Consider the following 20565-nt stretch of genomic DNA (forward strand, 5'->3'; position numbering starts at 1 on the left):
AGGAAATATACATATATTAGATTAGATACATACAAAAAGCTTTCGGTTGTTTTGTTGTTTTGTTTTGCTCAATTCTTAGCTGTCAGTTTAACTGAGGAAAGTTGACAAAACAACCAAAATCTTTTTGTTTGTATGTATCTAATCTAATACATGTATATTTCCTATTATTAAACTTGTCACAATCTATTTTTGTATCTCTTTTCACATATGTATATATATATATATGCGAAACACTATACCATACCATACTTAGACACCCTTGTCTGGCGCGAAGGCACGCATTTGAAAACAACTGTCCATTGTAAACCAATGTGTGCTGGCCAATTTACCAACTTTGGTCAGTACATGCACGTAGCCATCTTCTTGCCACTGCACGAACCTTGCTAACTCATGCTTGGACACACTCTAGCTCTGTAAATGAGAGGCGCATCGAAATTGCTAAAGTCAAGGCAGATCTTACGAGGTGTGGCTATCCCATCAATACCCTTTACAGGTGTGACCTACAGAAACATGGCCACGTAGTGACCAACAGAAACATCCAAGGTAATGACTCAGCCACGAGCACCTTTATCCCATACTACCCAAACCTATCACAACAGGTTTGTAGGGTCTTAAAATCACACGGGATAAAATGCGTACAACTCCCAGGCAGAAAATTATGATCCCTCATCTCTAAAGTTAAAAACACCGGTCCCCACCTTACTACAAAGTGAATTGGTCTACCGCATCTCTTGCTGTGACTGCACTAGCTGCTACATCGGGGAAACTGGGAGATGGCTCGAAAAATGCCTTTCCGAACACAGAAGAGCAATCTGCTTAGCGGATGTGGAGCACTCAGCTATTGCTGAACACATTTGTTGTCATGATTGTGGATAAGTCCGACCACTATCGATGATGCGCCTGGTTGGAGTCCTTGAACATCAAATGCTCCAATACCTCAGTCAACGGGAACAGTGGATGTCAAGTCCACCCTATCATCAAAACAGCAATCCTGACTATTGACAAATGCTGGCAACGTCCTCATGCATTACAGCCACAGGCTTCAACATCCAATAATTAATCACGCACTTCACGTACAAGATTGGCAGTACACACCCTCATACTCCATTCTTAACTGTCAGTTTAACTGAGGAAGGTTGCCAAAACAACTGAAAGCTTTTTGTTTGTATATATCTAATCTAATATATGTATATTTCCTATTATTAAACTTGTCACAATCTATTTTTGTATCCTTTTTCGCTCTGTGTTACAGTAATTTTAGTTTTGATAATAATGAATCCAGAGCGCACAGGCCTCTTTAATCATATTCTTTTGAGTTTGTTTGAGAGGCAATTGGGTTTAGTGGACAGGCCTTACCTCTATATAGTACAGATTAAATTGAGATTTTACTGTATCTTCCTTATAGCACTCTTTTTTCAAAAACTGTTTCAGAGAACTTGAACCTTATACTGTATTTATTATGTCATAAACTAGAGTTATATTTAAAGGAAACACTTCTCAACACTTCATTAGCTTGTCTTTTGAGAATTTATGCTTGGATAGTTGTTGACATTCATAGCTTTTACCTGGAAAAAAACCTGTGTCACACCCTCATGCTCCATTCTTAACTGTCAGTTTAACTGAGGAAGGTTGACAAAACAACTGAAAGCTTTTTGTTTGTATATAACTAATCTAATACAGTGCATTCCAGTTATTATGGCCACCAGTTAATCAGGGCAGCCGTTTATTTGGGGCAAATCTTAAAAAACAGAAACCAATCGAGAAAATAGCTGGGGTTTACTTCGCTTAATTGGGACAAAATGCCGTTTAATCGGGGCAGGAGACCTCAGTACTGGAGATTACCCTGCGATTGTCTCCGACTGTACCACGTAATTCGGTCGGATTTCTGGAGGTCACAACCATAAAACAATAAAAACAATTAGCACCTGTTTATTGGCCCAATAAACAGTCACCTGTTTATTGGGCTTTTCTGTTAGCGTAATCTATCATAAACAAACAGTAAACTCGATCTTATTGAATTTGCGATAATACCGACAGCTGGAATTCTGTGGGTTATTAGGGTGAAATGTGTTTACACTTCCATGGAATCTTCAATCATATAAAAAAAATAATTTTCAGAATCTTCTCTTCATTTCTATTTTTAAAACTTTGTAACTCGTTACTCCGTTCTCACTTGCGGCACATATTGTGTTACTTGCAATTTGTGTGTGCCGTGTTTTTTGTTATTGATTGCTTATCTTTTTACTGTTTTAAATTTTAACCCCCACCCACAAATGTCAGTGAACAGAAATGTCAACTAGTTTAGTTTGTATGTACATATTACAGTGCATATTAATTATTCCGATTTTCACGTACATTCTTCCGAATTTCACGTATCATTTAATTTTTTAATTGGTAAGGTAATAAAGAGTAAATTTGTGCTTAATATCCTATTTTTGCTAATTAGAATCGCGGTTTAATAGAATTAAAATTCAATTCACAAACGTGATCACAATGACCGACGCTTACTACAAATCGTATAGTGAACAGTATTTTACTATGGTGAGTTCGTTGTAACGTGATTTGATTGTACAGTGAACCAATTGTAAAAAAAGGGGGGGGGGGGTACAATGTACGTAACTATTTCACGTAACTATTTACGTGAAACTTCGGATAATTGGGGCAGCCGCTTAATCGGGCCAAAATGCACTAGTCCCGATGTGTCCCAAATAACCGGAATCGACTGTATATGTATATATCCTATTATTAAATATGTATATTTCCTATTATTGGTATGTCACCATTCAGTTGTGCTACTTACTTTTGTAAGCTGTTACATATTTCACAGAAACTTTACATGAGTCGAGCTCTGTATTTACATTTCTAGTGCTGTTTTACTTCCTGTTTCTTTATAAAAGCATTTAAATTGAAAAAAATTTTTTTAAATAATATATTTATAAAAATTAAAATACTAAATTGCATTTTCAAAGAATGACAGAATTAAACAGTCAATTATATTTTGCTTTTGTGAACATAAAAATATACTGGATATGATTAAACTATATCTTTATTTTTATCTTAGTGTTGCTATGTTCTTCAGAGTTATTAGAGATTGATATTGTTATTTGAGTTAGAGCAATACACCTTTACCAGTAAGTAGCAACAAATTGAGAAGGATTAGAGAGAGAGAGAGAGAGAGAGAGAGAGAGAGAGAGAGAGAGAGAGATGAGAATAATTTTTAATCTGAAAGTATGGTCGTTTAAATTGATATTTCATAATCATAAAGGTTTTTAAATTACTTTGATGATTTTTTATGACATCTGATTGCATATAACTTTTTTTATAGTTAATGTGTTCTTATTTTAATAGTTCCTGGTGCACCAGCAAATATCAAAGCAGTGATTATGTCATCAGATACCATCTTGATTAGCTGGAGACCACCACTTCATTCAAATGGAGTCATTACTAAATATACTTTATACTGGCGTAGCCTAGCAATTAGTGGAAAGGTAATTAGATAAGTGCATATGAAATTCAAGCACTCTATATAACCTTTTTCTTCATTTTGATTTTATCTTCATAGAAACAAGGTTCATTTTGAGTATTAGCTTAGTAATAGAATATGATTATGGAATGTGTAAAGGTAGAACAGTCAGTGATTCTTCATGCATTAAGACTCTGCAGATAAAAGAACCACTAGATGACAGCAATTACAGTGTTGGGATTTACTGCATCAAGATGTACCTGCCATCAAGGGTAAGGGCTTTTGTTTTCATAAAGGTGAGTGCAGTGAACTCAGACAGTTTTAATTCTATACAGTGGGACCAACTGATGATGATACCAATAGCAAATTCAAAATGGGAAACATTCAGAGAAATAATCATTGAAGCTATTAGGCTTTTCATACCAACTCAGCAATACTGTGCAAAGCTTGGACCTAAATGGATATCACAAGTACTAGTGAAACTTGAAGCAGAGAATATAATTTCATGGGATGCATATAAATTTTCAGGCAATGCAGAAACCTATTGCAGGTATAAACAAGTCTGCAATCAAGTCACAAAAGAGGTTACGCAAGCTAGGGCAGATTAAGAGATATCTTTGGCAAAGGATGCAAAAAAAAACCATCAAAGACTTCTTTACTTATGTAAACACTAGCATTAGCATTAGTAGAGGCATTGGATGCAAGAAAGCAAGCTTATGCAGCATCAGCCGAAAAAAAAAAATAATAAAGTAAAATAAATAAATAAAAAATAACCACTTCCACTTCACCCCTCTGTTCGTTCGAAATACCTGTCCAGCTGAGCCCTAAACTTATTTAGGCTATCAACTTCCACGACAAGGGATGGAAGTCTATTCCACCAACCAACCACCCGCCCCGCTGGCTAAAGGCAAATATCCGCACGTCTATCCTACATCTGTCTTTCCTCAATTTGAATTTATGCCCTCTCAGGCGATTATTCTGAGCTAGAGGAAGAATCCCATCAGCATTGAGCATGCTCAAACCATTCAAGGCTTTATACACCTCTATCAGATCACCTCGCTGGTGCCTAGTCTCCAGACACTGTAATTTGCAAAACTTAAGCCTTTCTTCATAAGAGCACCCCTTTGTTCCATTCACTAATCTTGTTGCCCTTCTCTGTACTCATTCCAGCAGCTCTACATCCTTCTTGAAATGAGGCCTCCAGACCTGTATACGGTACTCTAGGTGTGGCCTGACCATTGCCTTATACAAGGGAATAATCACCTCCTTATCCCTGCCAGAAAAATTCCTACATATCATTGACAATACACCATGAGCTACTCTTGCAGCCCGTCTGCACTGCTCAGAGAACTTCATATCTGCCTGCACAACCACCCCCAGGTCCCTTTCATTCTCTACCACTGTCAGTGTAGTACCACAGAGTTTATAAGTTGCTCTGGGGTTGCTGTTTCCCATGTGTAGTACTTTACATTTGTCAATGTTAAACTTCATTTGCCACCTCTCAGCCCATCTGCTCAACCTTTCCAGAGCCTGTTGCAGCAGCATAGTGTCAGTAGTGTCCTTGACAACCCTGCCTACCTTTGTATCGTCTGAAAACTTCGACATTAAGCTTGATATACCATCATCAATATCATTTATAAATACAGAAAACAATAATGGACCCAACACTGAGCCCTGAGGGACTCCACTAATAACATTAGTCCACGACGAACAGTGTCCATTGATTACCACTCTCTGTCTTCTCCCCCTCAGCCACCCCTTTATCCACCGCAGCAATTTGCCTCCAATGTCACACTGCTCCAATTTGTGCAGCAGTCTTCCATGTGCAACAGTATCAAAAGCCTTTCTAAGATCCAAGTGTATAATATCAAAGTTATTCCCTGCATCCAGTTCCTTTTTGACTCCCTCATAGTATCCAATCAAATTGGTCGGGCAAGACTTCCCCTTAACAAAACCATGCTGTGTCTGAGCTATAACTGAAGTCTTGTCTAAATGATCCTGCAGTACTTCTCTAACTAGTGCCTCCATTAATTTTCCTGGAACAGAAGTTAAACTCACAGGTCTATAATTACTTGTGTCAGCCTTTGATCCTCCTTTGTGAATTGGGTTCACATTTGCACATCTCCAGTCTGTGGGTACCTCCCCTGAGTCCAAAGAAGCTCTCATAATTATGGCTAGGGGTTTGCTTACTTCCTTTTCTGCCTCCTTTAATATAACTGGATAGATCCCATCCACCCCGGGTGCCTTTTTTATGTTTATCCTGAACAATTTCTCCTCCACTTTCCCCTCAGTTATTAGAAAATCATCTAGCTTACTGCTAGAGTTGAATACACCTCTGGCTTTCCCCTGGCTAAATAACTCCTCATGAGTGAATGTCGATGCAAAATATTCATTTAGTTGGTTAGCTACCTGAGCAGGATCATCAACAGTTGACCCATCAATATCAAGTGGACCAATCTGATTCAACCCCTTCCTTCTAGAGTTTACATAAGTAAAGAACTCTTTGCTGTTTTTCTTTGCCTCCCTTGCCAAAGTTTCTCGTAATCTGCCTTCGCCTGCCTAACCTCCTTTGTAACTTGGTTACAGATCAACTTGTATCTATCATAGGCTTCTGTGTCATGTGTTAATTTGTATGTATCCCATGCATGTTTCTTCTCTGCCATATGCCTCATCAGTTCATCTGACATCCATTTAGGCCTAAACGTTGAACAATATTTCTTAGTTGGTATGTAAAGCCTAGTAGCTTCCAAGATAAGTTCTTTGAATGCTTCTCATTTTGCATTTGCTGTTAGTAACATTATCAGTTGGTCACACTGTATAGAATTTAAATACTGTCGCAGTCCATCGTAGTTGCCTGTATGAAAGCAATATCCCTTCCCTTTACCCCTAATGGTAGTTACCTCTTTGAGTAAATCCCAATTCAGCACACTGTGATCACTGCCACTTAGTGGTTCATTTATCTGCAGATTCTTAATGCAAGAAGAATCACTGCTGATAATCAAATCAAGAGTATTCCTCCCTCTAGTTGCCTCCCGAACATGCTGATGTAGAAAACAATCATCCAATAAATCCACAAAAGCCTTGCTAGTGTGTGAGTGACCAGCCCCCAAATTCCAGTCAATATCTGGGAAATTAAAATCTCCCATTATAAGACTCTCTCATTTACTGGCCCACTCTTTTTCCCTTTACAGTTTCTTATTATACTCATCAGAGTCATTAAGCCTCTAGCACACTCCTACTCTCAATTTTGATCTCCCAATGCTTATGTCACACCAAACTGACGATAAACGAGAAAGATGAAAAGTTGGTTCTGTGAGTTTGGAGTTGGACAGTAAATGGATGTTGGCAGCACATGTTCAGACTCTTTTGAAAGAAAGAGAGCGGGAATTATAGAAGACAATTCAGAAGAACAGTGCCCATTGAAATATCTGTAGAAGAGGCATGCAGTAGTACATCTATGAGACAGTGACTCTGTTAGAGATGAATCATCATTTAACATAATTGCCCTCTTCTGAATGGAATCAAGAAGCCTGAGAGAGGTTTTGGGGGCACTACTCCAGTTGTGGGAACAATATTCCATGGCAGGGCGGATTTGTGATTTGAACAGAGTGAACAGCTGTTTGGAAGAAAAGTAACGCTGAGAGCAAAAGAGAAAACCAAGTCTTTTAGATGCAGATGAAGCAATATTTGTAATGTGCTTGGGCCAATAGAGATTAGAAGTCACTGTAAATCTCAAAAGAGATATATCATTTTGCCTAGAAATTGGAGTGTTACCAAAGATAAGCATAGGAGCAGAAGACTCCTTTTTGTGAGATATAAGACAAGACTGAGTTTTAGAAGGATTGAAATGAACTAAGTTTTCTTTGCCACATTGGAGAATTAACTGGAGGTTGACATTTAAGGAATTGGTAGCAGAATTTCAATAAGTTGAAGCTGATTGAGCAGGGCAAGGTTTATCAAAATGGAAAGTTGAATGCTATGTGCTATCATCGGCAAAACTATGGATAGGATTTCCAGTCAATGGAAGAAGGTCATTGATATACAAGAGGAAAAGAGTGGGGGAAAGAACTGAACCTTGGGGGACACCGGCATTAGTGGAGAAGTTAGAAGACAGAGAGCCATCTACCATCACCCTCAGTGAGCGATCAGAGAGAAAACTGGATAATCAATTACTAAAAACAGTTGGCAAACCATAAGATGGAAGCTTGTTTAGAAGACATTTATTCCAAACACGATCGAAAGCGTTTGAGATGTCAAGAACAACTGCTTGTATTTCACCAAACTTTTCCATTGAATTAATCATAAGTAACATAAGCCAGAATATCACCAGTGGATCGACACTGACGGAATCCATACTGGCAATCATTGATCAGAAGGAAGGTTTCTAGATAGTTTAAGAGTTGGCAGTTAATTGTAAAAAAAAAAAAAGTAAAGTGCAAGCATTATCAACGCACTGCAGGATGGAAGCCTCCTCAACAATTCATGCTGAGGGAAATTGATTTCTCCATTACTTTAGAAAGAGTGGAAGTAATTGCAATTGAACGATAGTTGGTTGGGAGGGATTTTTCACCCTTTTTAGGAACTGGCTGGATATGAGCAAATTTCCAAGCAGAAGGAAAAACGCCTTTGGAATAAGAAAGTGAAAAAAGGTGGCAAAGAACAGGAGTAAATTCAGAAGCACTGGTTTCGAGAACAAGTGGAGAAATACAATTTGGACCTGGAGCTTTCTTAGCATCAAGATTTGTCAAAATCCTTCTGACATCCTTTTGATGGAAGACCACAGGGGGAATTGAATGTAGCAGGTTGGGAATGGTGGGAGGTGTTTTACCAAGATCATTAATACATGAGTTGGAAGAAAAATGGGATGTTAGTAGGTCAGCTTTATCCTTGATTGAAGTGACAACAGAACCATCTGGTTTGGACAGAGGTGGGAGCAGAGATGGGAAAAGGTTGTGGCCAATAGCTTTGGCAAGAGACCAGAATCCTTTTTAGCATTTTAGCATTAGCATTAGTAGAGGCATATGATGCAAGAAAGCAGGCTTATGCAGCATCAGCCAAAATAAAAAAAAAAAAAAACCCACTTCCACTTCACACTTCTGTTCGTTCAAAATATCTGTCCAGCTGAGCCTTAAATTTATTTAGCCTATCAACTTCCACGACAAGGGATGGAAGTCTGTTCCACCAACCAACTACCCGCTGGCTAAAGGTAAATTTCCGCACATCTATCCTACATCTGTCTTTCCTCAATTTGAATTTATGCACTCTCAGGTGATTATTCTGAGCAAGAGGAAGAATCCCATCAGCATTGAGCATGCTCAAACCATTCAATGCTTTATACACCTCTGTCAGATCACCTTGCCGGTGCCTAGTCTCCAGACACTGTAATTTGCAAAACGTAAGCCTTTCTTCGTAAGAGCTTTCTTCCATTCAGTAATCTTGTTGCCCTTCTCTGTACTCATTCCAACAGCTCTATATTCTTCTTGAAAAGGTCTCCGGGCCTGTATACAGTACTCAAGGTGTAGCCTGACCATTGCCTTATACAAGGGAATAATCACCTCCTTATCCCTGCTACAAAAATTCCTGTATATCATTGACAAGACACCGTGAGTAATTCTTGTAGCCCGTCTGCACTGCTCAGAGAACTTCATATCTGCCTGCACAAATACCCCCAGGTCCTTTTCATTCTCTACCACTGACAGTGTAGTACCACAGAGTTGATACGTTGCTCTGGGGTTGCTGTTTCCCATATATAGTACTTTACATTTGTCAATGTTAAACTTCATTTGCCACCTCTCAGCCCATCTGCTCAACCATTCCAGATTCTGTTGCAGCAGCATAGTGTTAGTAGTGTCCTTGACAACCCTGCCAACCTTTCTATCATCTGAAAACTTGGACATTAAGCTATATATACCATCATCAATATCATTTATAAATAAGAAAACAATAATGGACCCAACACTGAACTCTGAGGGACCCCACTAATAACATACGTCCACGATGAGCAGTGTCCATTGATTACCACTCTCTGTCTTCTCCCCCTCAACCACCCTTTTATCCATAGCATCAATTTTCGTCGAATGTCACACTGCTCCAATTTGTGTAGCAATCTTCCATGTGCAACAGTATCAAAAGTCTTCCTAAGATCCAAGTATATAATATCAAAGTTATTCCCTGCATCCAGTTCTTTTGTGACTGCATCATAGTATTCAATCAAATTGGTCAGCCAAGACTTCCCCTTAAAATAACCATGCTGTGTCCGAGCTATAACTTAAGTCCTTTCTAGATGATCCTGCAGTGCTTCTTTAACCAGTGCCTCCATTAATTTTCCTGGAACAGAAGTTAAACTCACAGGTCTATAATTACTTGTGTCGGCCTTTGATCCTCCTTTGTGAATTGGGGTCACATTTGCACATCTCCAGTCTGTGGGTAACTCCCCTGAGTCCAAGGAAGCTCTCATAATTATGGCTAAGGGTTTGCTTACTTCCTTTGCTGCCTCCTTTAATATAACTGGATAGATCCCATCCATCCTGGGTGCCTTTCTTGTGTTTATCTTCAACAGTTTCTCCTCCACTTTACTCTCAGTTATTACAAGATTCTCTTGCTTACTGGCGGGATACACCTCTGGCATTGCCCTTGCTGAATAACTCCTCATGTGTGAATGTCGATGCAAAATATTCATTTAGTTTGTTAGCTACCTGAGCAGGATCATTAACAGTTAAACCATCGATATCAAGTGGATCAATCTGATTCATCCCCTTCCTTCTAGAGTTTACATAAGTAAAGAACTCCTTGCTGTTTTTCTTTGCATCCCTTTGCCAAAGATTTCTCGTAATCTCCCTTCGCCTGCCTCACCTCCTTTGTAACTTGGTGTTACAGATCAACTTGTATCATAGGCTTCTGTGTCCCTTGTTAATTTATATGTATCCCATCCATTTTTCTTCTCTGTCATATGTCTCATTAATTCATCTGATATCCATTTAGGCCTAAACCTTGAACAATATTTCTTAGTTGGTATGTAAAGCCTAGTAGCTCCCAAGATAAGTTCGTTGAATGCTTCCCATTTTGAATTTGCTGTTGGTAACATCTTCAGTTGGTCCCACTGTATAGAATTTACATACTGTCTCAGACCATCGTAGTTGCCTTTACAAAAGCAATAACCCTTACCTTGACCCCTGATGGTAATTACCTCTTTGAGTTAATTCCACTTTAGTACACTGTGATCACTGCCACCTAGTGGTTCCTTTTTCTGCAGATTCGTAATGGATGAAGAATCACTACTGATAATCAAGTCAAGAGTATTACTCCCTCTAGTTGCCTTCCGAACATGCTGATGTAGAAAACAATCATCCAATAAATCCACAAAAGCCTTGCTAGTGTGTGAGTGACCAACCCACAAATTCCAATCAGTATCTCGGAAATTAAAATCTCCCATTATAAGACTCCCTGATGTACTGGCCCACTCTATTTCACTGTACAGTTTCTTATTATATTCATCGGAGTCTTTAGGCTTATAGCACACTCCTACTCTCAATTTTGATCTCGCAATGCTTATGTCACACCAAACTGACTCGACACTTCACTGTCCAGCAATGTCGACTGGCTTCACTTCCTTGGATTTTATGTGTTTCTTAACTAATAGCATAACCCCTCCTCCTTTCTTATCCTGTCTATCCTTTCTGTAGACGTTGTACTCCCCAAATTCCAGTTCTGCATTCCTTATATCTGTGTGACACCACGTCTCTGATGCTTTGATGCTTTGAGCAAAACCTCAAATTCATCAAATTTATTTACCAAACTCCTAGCATTGGCATACACGCAAGTATACATGCACCTGTTTCTATTCTTAGCTACCCTAACACAACTCATGCGTTTACTTGTACTGCAATGACTCCCAGCAGTCTCTGAAATACCCTGAATCTTGTTTTTCAGGCTTTTGCTCATTCCAATAGAAGCAGTGCAAGAATCACTTTCACCTCTGCCAGTGGCTACTGTTAATCTATTAGTCTTTGTATCCCCTCAAGCTAGCAGTTTTCCGACCCACCTACCACTGCCTCGATAGCATAAGCAAACATTCTTGCACCCTTTCTATTTAAGTGTATCCCATCCCTGTAGAAGCAGTCTCTCTTGTTAACAAGTACAGTTCATGCTGTAAAAAATTCTACCTCTTGAGCCTTGCACAATCCTTACAGGGCTGAATTGATTGACAAGGCTCTCATCATATACTCCCTCCTATCGTGTCTGGGCAGAATTGCAGACACTTTGAAATTCAACCCTAATTCATGGCTTTTTTTCAACAGTGACCTGTACTTGTTAAGTAATTCTGCTGGTCTCCTACTCTTGATATCATTAGTCCAACATGTACAACTATATCACCTTTTGTGCCCTTAAAATATTATATTTGCTCTATATCATCAACCTTTTCCTCTGGCAGACATACCCTGGTCCTGTTCCACCTATCCTTTTTACAAAGCATGTTCCCTTTTTTCCTGACAATAGAGTCACCAACAACTGCTAGTTCCTGTGGGACCAGCGCATTCTGCCTTGGAGGTTGCCGCTGTGTTGCGTGCTGAACAAGTGCAAGCTCTGGCGTTGATGTGGGCAGCTGAGAGCTTGATGGGCCCCTCAACTTAGTTCCTTCGAGGGCATTCACCCTCTCCTTCAAGCTCTCATATAGGCCCATAAGAGTGCTGATTTGTTGCCTGATTTCATTACACTCCTTGCATTGTGCACACACACAAAAAAAATTCCCCATGGCAATATCATGTCCTGTACTTGATTGCTCCACAAGCAGTGCATTTTAAATAATGCCCTAATGGTGGCCAAGCACTGCTTGGCCACCATTAGGGAAAGAAGCAAATTTTCTGCTCTTAGCTGTTCAAACTCTAGTTTGGACTGATTAATAACTGCTATACAATTGTTGGAAGCTTTGGTGAAGGCAGAAAATGAAACTGAAGAATTAGATCCAAGCCAATTACGATATGCAACTTTCTTCTCTTGAACAGCATTAGTACAGTTATTGGAAAACCAAGGTTTACATAAAGGATGAGATTTTAAAGTGGAATGTGGGATAAAGGATTCTATTCCTACAAGAACAATTTCACTGAAACGATCTGAGCATCAGAAGTTTTGAAACAGTAATCCGACCAAGGAAAAGAAGAAAAGAAATCTCACAGGTCATCCCATTATGCATTCTTGTAATGCCAAACAATATGAGGTTGGGATTAGTCATGAGATAAAGGCTCCATTGGAGAAGAGACAATCACCAAGTTGTGATCTGAGATGCCTAAAGGACCTCTCACTTTGACCGTGTACTTATAAGGGTTGTTTGTGAGTAAAAGATCAAGAGTGTTAGGATTGTCCGATATTCTTGTAGGTAAATGAGCAATCTGTGCAAGGTCATTAGTAATTGCAAAAGCCCCAGCATCTGGACCAGCTTGGTCGGTGTGGCTAGAAAACAGAAGCCAGCTGGAGTTGTGAACATTAAAATCACCAAGGAAAATTACCTCACTGTTTTGAAAGTTGGACTGGAGAAAGTCAAGTTGCAAAGAGAGGAAGTCAAAGAGCTCCAAGTGATTAGTGGAGTTGTGGAAATGGTAGAGACAACAGATGAATCTGACACAATGAGGTAGAGAGATTTTAAGCCAGAGAAGATTGAAATGAGAAGATTCCAAATTACCAAGTCTCTGACAGAGAATATCAGAACGGACATACGCAAACATCAAAAACTCTGTCAGAAAAATACATGAAGTTTGGTAGACTGCAAGTGGAAATATACTTTCATAAATATACATGGTCTCAATTCCATCTCAATGCAATTGAGACCACGTATATTTGTGAAATTAATTAGGAAGTGTTTGGGGGGTTTAGATCCTTTCACAGATAAGCTTACTCTATTAGTTTGACAATTCATGTATTCAATAGTAAGAAAAAGTGGATGGGATATGCTGTATGAAGTAATGAAATTTTTGGATATGGCGTACACATGGTAAGAATATACCCAGATCCTTGACATAACATGGCCGCGACAGTGCCCCCTGCATACACACTACTCGGACTCCCTCCAGTCAATATTTGGCAGAGTAGAGGTAGCAAGTTATACACTAGCTTATCCGGAAACCTCCTAGAGAGTTACCAATAGCTTCGGTCTGGCATACTAACTAGCAGCCGGCCTGCAAACACTGTTTTAGAGGTGTACCCTCGAAATGTAAGGAAGATTGGATCTCATCACGATGTTCATCATAACCTCAAAAATCATCAAACATACTGCATGATGGAAGAGATTGGGAAGGGTTGACTGGAACTTAGATCTGGAGACTAAACATGAGTTCCACCACTTCGAGCCTCCAATAAGCAAAGTCGTGGTTGCACCGGTTGATGAGAGTCATCTACCACCTAGTACTGCCTGGTAACACAGAGGGGTGTTACCCCTCTGTGTTACCAGGCAGTATGGTGTGGGCACCACACCTCATCCCTGCTTACATTGGTTTACACTTGGGTGGTCACCCATGGTGTGCTTGTGCATGGAGGTTTGCGCCTCCGTAGCCAGGTGGGAAGGAGCAGCAGTGCGTAGCACACGCTTCTTGATTAGACCGGGGTTCGAGCCCGTCACCACCAAATACGGAGGATGCGGAAAGGTCATTCAGGGAATGACCACCGCATATCCCGGAGCAATATGGCCTTAGTTGCTAATGCTCCTAAAAACCAAATAACAACAAAACCAAATAACAGCATGGAGGTTCTACCTAGGATTACTAACCGTCCTACCATCGTGAGGTGCAAGCAGAGGATTTGGCTGTCATAGATTGTCCAGGCTTCGCCGAAAATCGGTCCACTTGACTTGAGTGTCACCTTGATATCAGTTCCATCAGTGTTTTAGACTTCCAGGTAGCAAGTACAACTTGTCTGGCATATCTGAGAGAATGTCTGTGACAACCTCAAGGACCAGTGGTGTATTAAACTACTATTAAGGGTAAAGGGAAGGGTTTTTGCTTTCGTAAAAGTGACTATTGAGGTCTAAGACAGTTTTTAATTCTGTACAGTGGGACCAACTGATAATACTGTGGGACCATGTGAACAGCAAATACTGTTGCACATAGAAGACTACTGTACAAATTGGAACAGCATGGCATTAAGGGCAAAATCTGCTATGGATTAAGACATATTTGAGTGGGAGAAGACAGAGAGTGGTAATCAATGGACACTGCTCTTTGTGGACTAATGTTATTAGTGGAGTACCCCAGGATTCAGTGTTGGGTCCATCGTTGTTTTCAGTATTTATTAATTATACTGATAAAGGTATATCAGGCTTAATGTCTAAGTTTGTAGACGATACAAGAAAAAAAGGTTGGCAGGGTTGTTAATGACACTAATGATAGTATTCTACTGCAAGAGGATCTAGAAACATTGAGCAGATGGGCTGAGAGGTGGCAACTGAAGTTTAACATTAACAAATGTAATGTACTTACATTTGTTAATGGGTAGCAGTAACCCCAGGGTAACGTATCAACTGTGTGGTAGTACACTAAAGGTGGTAGAGAATGAAAAGTACCTGGGGGTAATTGTGCAGTCAGATTTGAAGTCTTCTGAGCAGTGCAGACAATCTGCAAGAGTAGCTCATGGTGTCTTGTCAGTGATATACAGGAAGTGTTCTAGCAGGGATAGGGAGGTGATTATCCTCTTGTATAAGGGAATGGTCAGACCACACCTTGAGTACTGTATACAGGTATGCAGGCCTCATTTTAGGAAGGATGTAGAGCTGCTGGAATGAGTACAGAGTAGGGCAACAAGATTAGTGAATGGAACAAAGGGTTGCTCTTATGAAGCAAGGCTGAAGATTTCCAAATTACACTGCCTGGTGACTAAGCACCTTCGAGGTGATGTGATCGAGGTGTATAAGGCCTTGAATGTTTTGAGTAAGTTCAATGCTGATCGGAATTCTGCCTCTTGCCCAGATTGAGAAAAAACAGTTGTAGAATAGCTCGTATGGAAGTTTTCCTTTAGCCAGCATGTGGTTGATTGCCGGAACAAACTTCCAGGTGTTGTTGTAGAAGTGGACAGCTTAAATTAATTCAAGGCAGAACTAGACAAATATTTATATTGAATGGATGGGTGAAATGGGAAAGGGTTTTTTTTTAGGCTGATGCTCTAGTAGAGCTTGCTTTCTTGCATTGTATGCCTCTACTAATGCTATTGCTAATATGTTTATCCCAATAATTAGAAAACAACTCAAACTAAAAGACAAAATTTTAAATTTTACTGCCTACCCTTCCAATTAGCATTAGCGATTAGCAATTAGCATTAGTGAGAGGCATTTGATGCAAGAAAGCAAGCTTATGCAGCATCAGCCAATAAAAAAAAAAAAAAAAACCACTTCCACTTCACCCCTCTGTTCGTTCAAAATACCTGTCCAGCTGAGCCTTAAACTTATTTAGGCTATCAACCTCCACCACAAGGGATGGAAGTCTGTTCCACCAACCAACCACCCGCTGGCTAAAGGCAAAATTTCCGCACGTCTATCCTACATCTGTCTTTCCTCAATTTGAATTTATGCCCTCTCAGGTGATTATTCTGAGCTAGAGGAAGAATCCCATCAGCATTGAGCATGCTTAAAACCATCTCAAGGCTTTATACACCTCTATCAGATCACCCTCGCTGGTGCCTAGTCTCCAGACACTGTAATTTGCAAAACGTAAGCCTTTCTCTCGTAAGAGCACCCCTTTGTTCCATTCACTAATCTTGTTGCCCTTCTCTGTACTCGTTCCAGCAGCTCTACATCCTTCTTGAAATGAGGCGCCCTCCAGACCTGTATACAGTACTCTAGGTGTGGCCTGACCATCGCCTTATATACAATGGAATAATCACCTCCTTATCCCTGCTGAAAAATTCCTGTATATCATTGACAATACTCCATGAGCTACTCTTGCAGCCCGTCTGCACTGCTCAGTAGAACTTCATATCTGCCTGCACAACCACCCCCAAGGTCCGCTTTCATTCTCTACCACTGTCAGTGTTGTACCACAGAGTTGATACGTTGCTCTGGGGTTGCCTGTTTCCCATGTGTAGTACTTTACATTTGTCAATGTTAAACTTCATTTGCCACCTCTCAGCCCATCTGCTCAACCTTTCCATATCCTTTTGCAGTAGCATAGTGTCAGTAGTGTCCTTGACAACCCTGCCAACCTTTGTATCGTCTGCAAACTTGGACATTAATCCCAATATATACCATCATCAATATCATTTATAAATACAGAAAACAATAATGGACCCAACACTGAGCCCTGAGGGACTCCACTAATAACATCAGTCCACGATGAGCAGTGTCCATTGATTACCACTCTCTGTCTTCTCCCCCTCAACACACCCCTTTATCCATAGCAGCAATTTGCCTCCAATGTCACACTGCGTCCAATTTGTGTAGCAGTCTTCCATGGAACAGTATCAAAAGCCTTTCTAAGATCCAAGTATATAATATCAAAGTTATTCCCTGCATCCAGTTCTTTTGTGACTGCATCATAGTATCCAATCAAGTTGGTCAGGCAAGACATCCCCTTAACAAAACCATGCTGTGTCTGAGCTATAACTGAAGTCTTGTCTAAATGATCCTGCAGTGCTTCTTTAACCAGTGCCTCCATTAATTTTCCTGGAACAGAAGTTAAGCTCACAGGTCTATAATTACTTGTGTCAGCCTTTGATCCTCCTTTGTGAATTGGGGGTCACATTTGCACATTTCCAGTCTATGGGTACTTCCCCTGAGTCCAAGGAAGCTCTCATAATTATGGCTAAGGGTTTGCTTACTTCCTTTGCTGCCTTCCTTTAATATAACTGGATAGATCCCATCCACCCCGGGTGCCTTTCTTGTGTTTATCTTCAACAGTTTCTCCTCCACTTTACTCTCAGTTATTTCAAGATTCTGTAGCTTACTGCTAGAGTTGAATACACCTCTGGCATTCCCCTCGCTGAATAACTCCTCATGTGTGAATGTCGATGCAAAATATTCATTTAGTTTGTTAGCTACCTGAGCAGGATCATCAACACTTGACCCATCAAATTGACAAGCCAAATGAAAATGCAGAATGTAACCTAGCATCTACTAACTAAAATTAAACAGCAAGTTAGCTAGAGGAATTAAAATTAATTTGATAACTAATTTTGTAAACCCAAAAATTTAAAAGATGAAAAAATCAAATAAATTAGCAAACTAATTTAGAATAGGTGTAACCATATTCAAGAATTCAATTATAAAGAGAGATGGAGGGAGCACACAAGAACAAAGAAGGAAAGAGAATACAATGGACCGTGTAATCAAATAATAACGAATTGTGTAATTAAAATGCTATTATACCACATTGAAGGCATAATTGTAAACATCAACCAATAATGCTTAAAGGTGCCAAACTGCCGCCTGTATACTAGCAAAAATTTAAATGAAAATTAGAAATGTACACAAATAATTAGTGATCTTCATAATAGTTTAAGTTAGCTAAACAAGATTAAGAAAAAAATTTCTCAGATTGATAAAATAAAGTGAACATTTAAAAGAATACTCCAACCAATTAAACTTGTGGATAGGTGGACATAACAATGAAAGTTCTTGTGACATACAAGTAGACAAAGTGACACCTAAATACCTTCCCAATGTGTTTATTTTCACGTATTTGGATTTTACCCTTTTAGTGGTTTGCAAAGTTTAAAGGAGGGCCATCAAAAATTATCTTTACTAAGGCTGTTCTTCATCTTCATAAACAAATTATTCAATCACATGTGTTTGCATACTCATCATAAGGGATCAACATTTCCACAACATTGCTAGTGAAACTGACATTTCTTATGGGACATATAAATCAGTTTTAGCACAAGATTTGGGAATGCAACACCTTTCAACCAAGTTTTTGCCTCACAGAGAGCAGCAACATGTTAGGATTTTTGTCAATGTGCTGCTGACCCCCACTTCATTTCTTCCAGCATTACTGATGAATTATGGGTGTATGGCTATAATCTGGAAGGGAAAGGCCCAGTCCTCTTGGTGGAAGGCGCCATATTTTTCCAAAGCCAAAAAAGGAAGATAATCTCAATAAAATGTGAAAATCATTTTATCTTTTTTTTTTTTTTTTTTTGTTTTTTTTGACTCACAAGGCATTGTTCATTATGTATAATGTCCTACAAAAGAGGTCTTAGGAGAAAATGGCTGGAAAAATGGACTTCAGGAAATTGATACTTGCATCATGACAATGCCCTTATGCACTCAGTGCTTTTCAGTATTTACAATTGCAACGTTCAAGAATTTCTTGTCACGTACTCTGTTACTGTATTCCCCCTTCTGCCATGCTCACCAGATTTATTATCTCACTGTGATTTTTTTTTTGTTTCCAAACTTAAGGTCCCTCTTTGAAAAGTCAGATTTGCAACAACAGGAAATTGGTGGAAATTCTGATCTTGGATACCACTCCAAATTTTGACTAAAAGTCAGGAAGAGAGGCAGTGATTGGCAGGTGTCAATCACTGTTTTTACCCTGCCCCGCTGCCCTCCTAGGTTGACATGCCAAGGGTGTTTATACCCTGCTGCTTTTTTAAAATCGGGCACTTGTTTTCCGATTTTAAAACAGCGGGATGGGGGGGAGAATAAACACCTACCTAAAGTAAGCACCCAAAGTGGTATCCAAATAATAGACTTCACCTCAGAAATTTATTCAGATGCAACTATAAGCAATTCCAAGGGTAGCCTGTCAGAAATGCTTACAGAATTTGCAGAAGCATTAGAATTAGGGAGTATACATTGCCAAGGAGACTACTTTGAAGAAGATCCATCCTCTAGCCAATAAACCTCATAATTTCTCAAATATTCGTTCAGTCCCCAACATTTTGATCGCACCTTGTTATTTTTTATTTTGTTATTTTGGTTTTTTCTTTAGGAGTATTAGCAACTAAGGCCATATTGCTCTGGGGATATGCGGTGGTCATTCCCTGACCTTTCCGCAGCCTCTGTATTTGGTGATTGAGAGAAATGGACCAAAATTTGTGTTGAGAGAAATGGACCAAAATTTGCTATTCTGGTCCAGTACGAGTTGGCAGATTCACCATATTTATCAGTCAGGGTTTGAACCCCCCCCCCCCAATCTATTCAAAGAGCGTGTGCTACTGCACTTCCTCTCCTGACCATTCAGCTATGGAGGCTGTCTAGTGAGTAACTCCTCCCAAGGTGTTTGTAGTGAATAGTGCTATGGAGGCTGTCTAGTGAGTAACTCCTCCCAAGGTGCTTGGAGTGAATAGTGCTACTCTGGGGGAAAGAGCACAACTCTGGGGAAGCTTATCAAAAAATGCAGAGCAAACAAGTGTTGAGTGACCCATGATAGCAGGGTGCAGCTGTATACAGTTAAATATTATATGGCAAATTATTAAGTCCTATATTAAATGATTCATAGATACATTAAGTGAACCTTGTGCTTACTTATTTTTACAGGAGATATAAGTCCTATTTTTCTTTGTATGTCTGTATTATTAATTTATTTTTTTTTTAAAAAAATGTAAGAACTAAACCTATTAAAATAAAAATCATCAAAACTGAATATGAACTTCGAGTTTTAAAAGTAAATTTTTTAAAGTTTATATCCTAAAGAAGAACTATTTCAGAATGCCACAGTTATTCGGGTGCCACCAGGCCAACTCCAGTATAAAGTATCAGATTTACAAGACCATTCTCGTGCATGAATTTTGGCTGACTGCTTCAACTGCACGAGGAGAAGGTGAACCAACGCGGGTTGTTTCTCAGACTACTACTAATAGAGGTAATGAGGCAAAAATAATTTCTAAATTATAATATTCTTTTTTTTAGAAATTGAATTAAAAAGTGGAAATAATTATTATCAAAATAGAATATAATAATCATAATAATAATTATTAATGTCTTTCTTTACAAAATAATTTAATGCTGTTCATATTATGAATACGGTGGATACCTTTATTCATATAGGATTAACTATACAAAGAACTAAATTACTGCAATATTTATGGAATTTTTTTCAAATCTGGAGTCTTTGGTTGTATTCAGCTTTTATAATATGTTTGTTTTTGCTAACTTTTTTTTTTTACTTATGTTATAAAATTTT

At 39.2% G+C, this 20565-nt stretch overlaps 1 protein-coding gene across 1 annotated transcript in view; it reads left to right on the forward strand.

Annotated features, from left to right (window-relative positions):
* The window catches only part of LOC150080136 (cell adhesion molecule Dscam1-like), a 1047872-nt gene that overhangs the window by 689960 nt on the left and 337347 nt on the right, over positions 1–20565 (forward strand). The window contains 3 exon segments of the mRNA XM_090381929.1: positions 3349–3488; positions 20090–20161; positions 20163–20244. Of these exon segments, the coding sequence (XP_090238055.1) occupies positions 3349–3488; positions 20090–20161; positions 20163–20244 (294 nt within the window).

This window comes from Mastigoproctus giganteus, chromosome 9 (assembly GCF_048544385.1).
Source record: "Mastigoproctus giganteus isolate SK-2022 chromosome 9, ASM4854438v1, whole genome shotgun sequence".
Lineage (NCBI taxonomy): Eukaryota > Metazoa > Arthropoda > Arachnida > Uropygi > Thelyphonidae > Mastigoproctus > Mastigoproctus giganteus.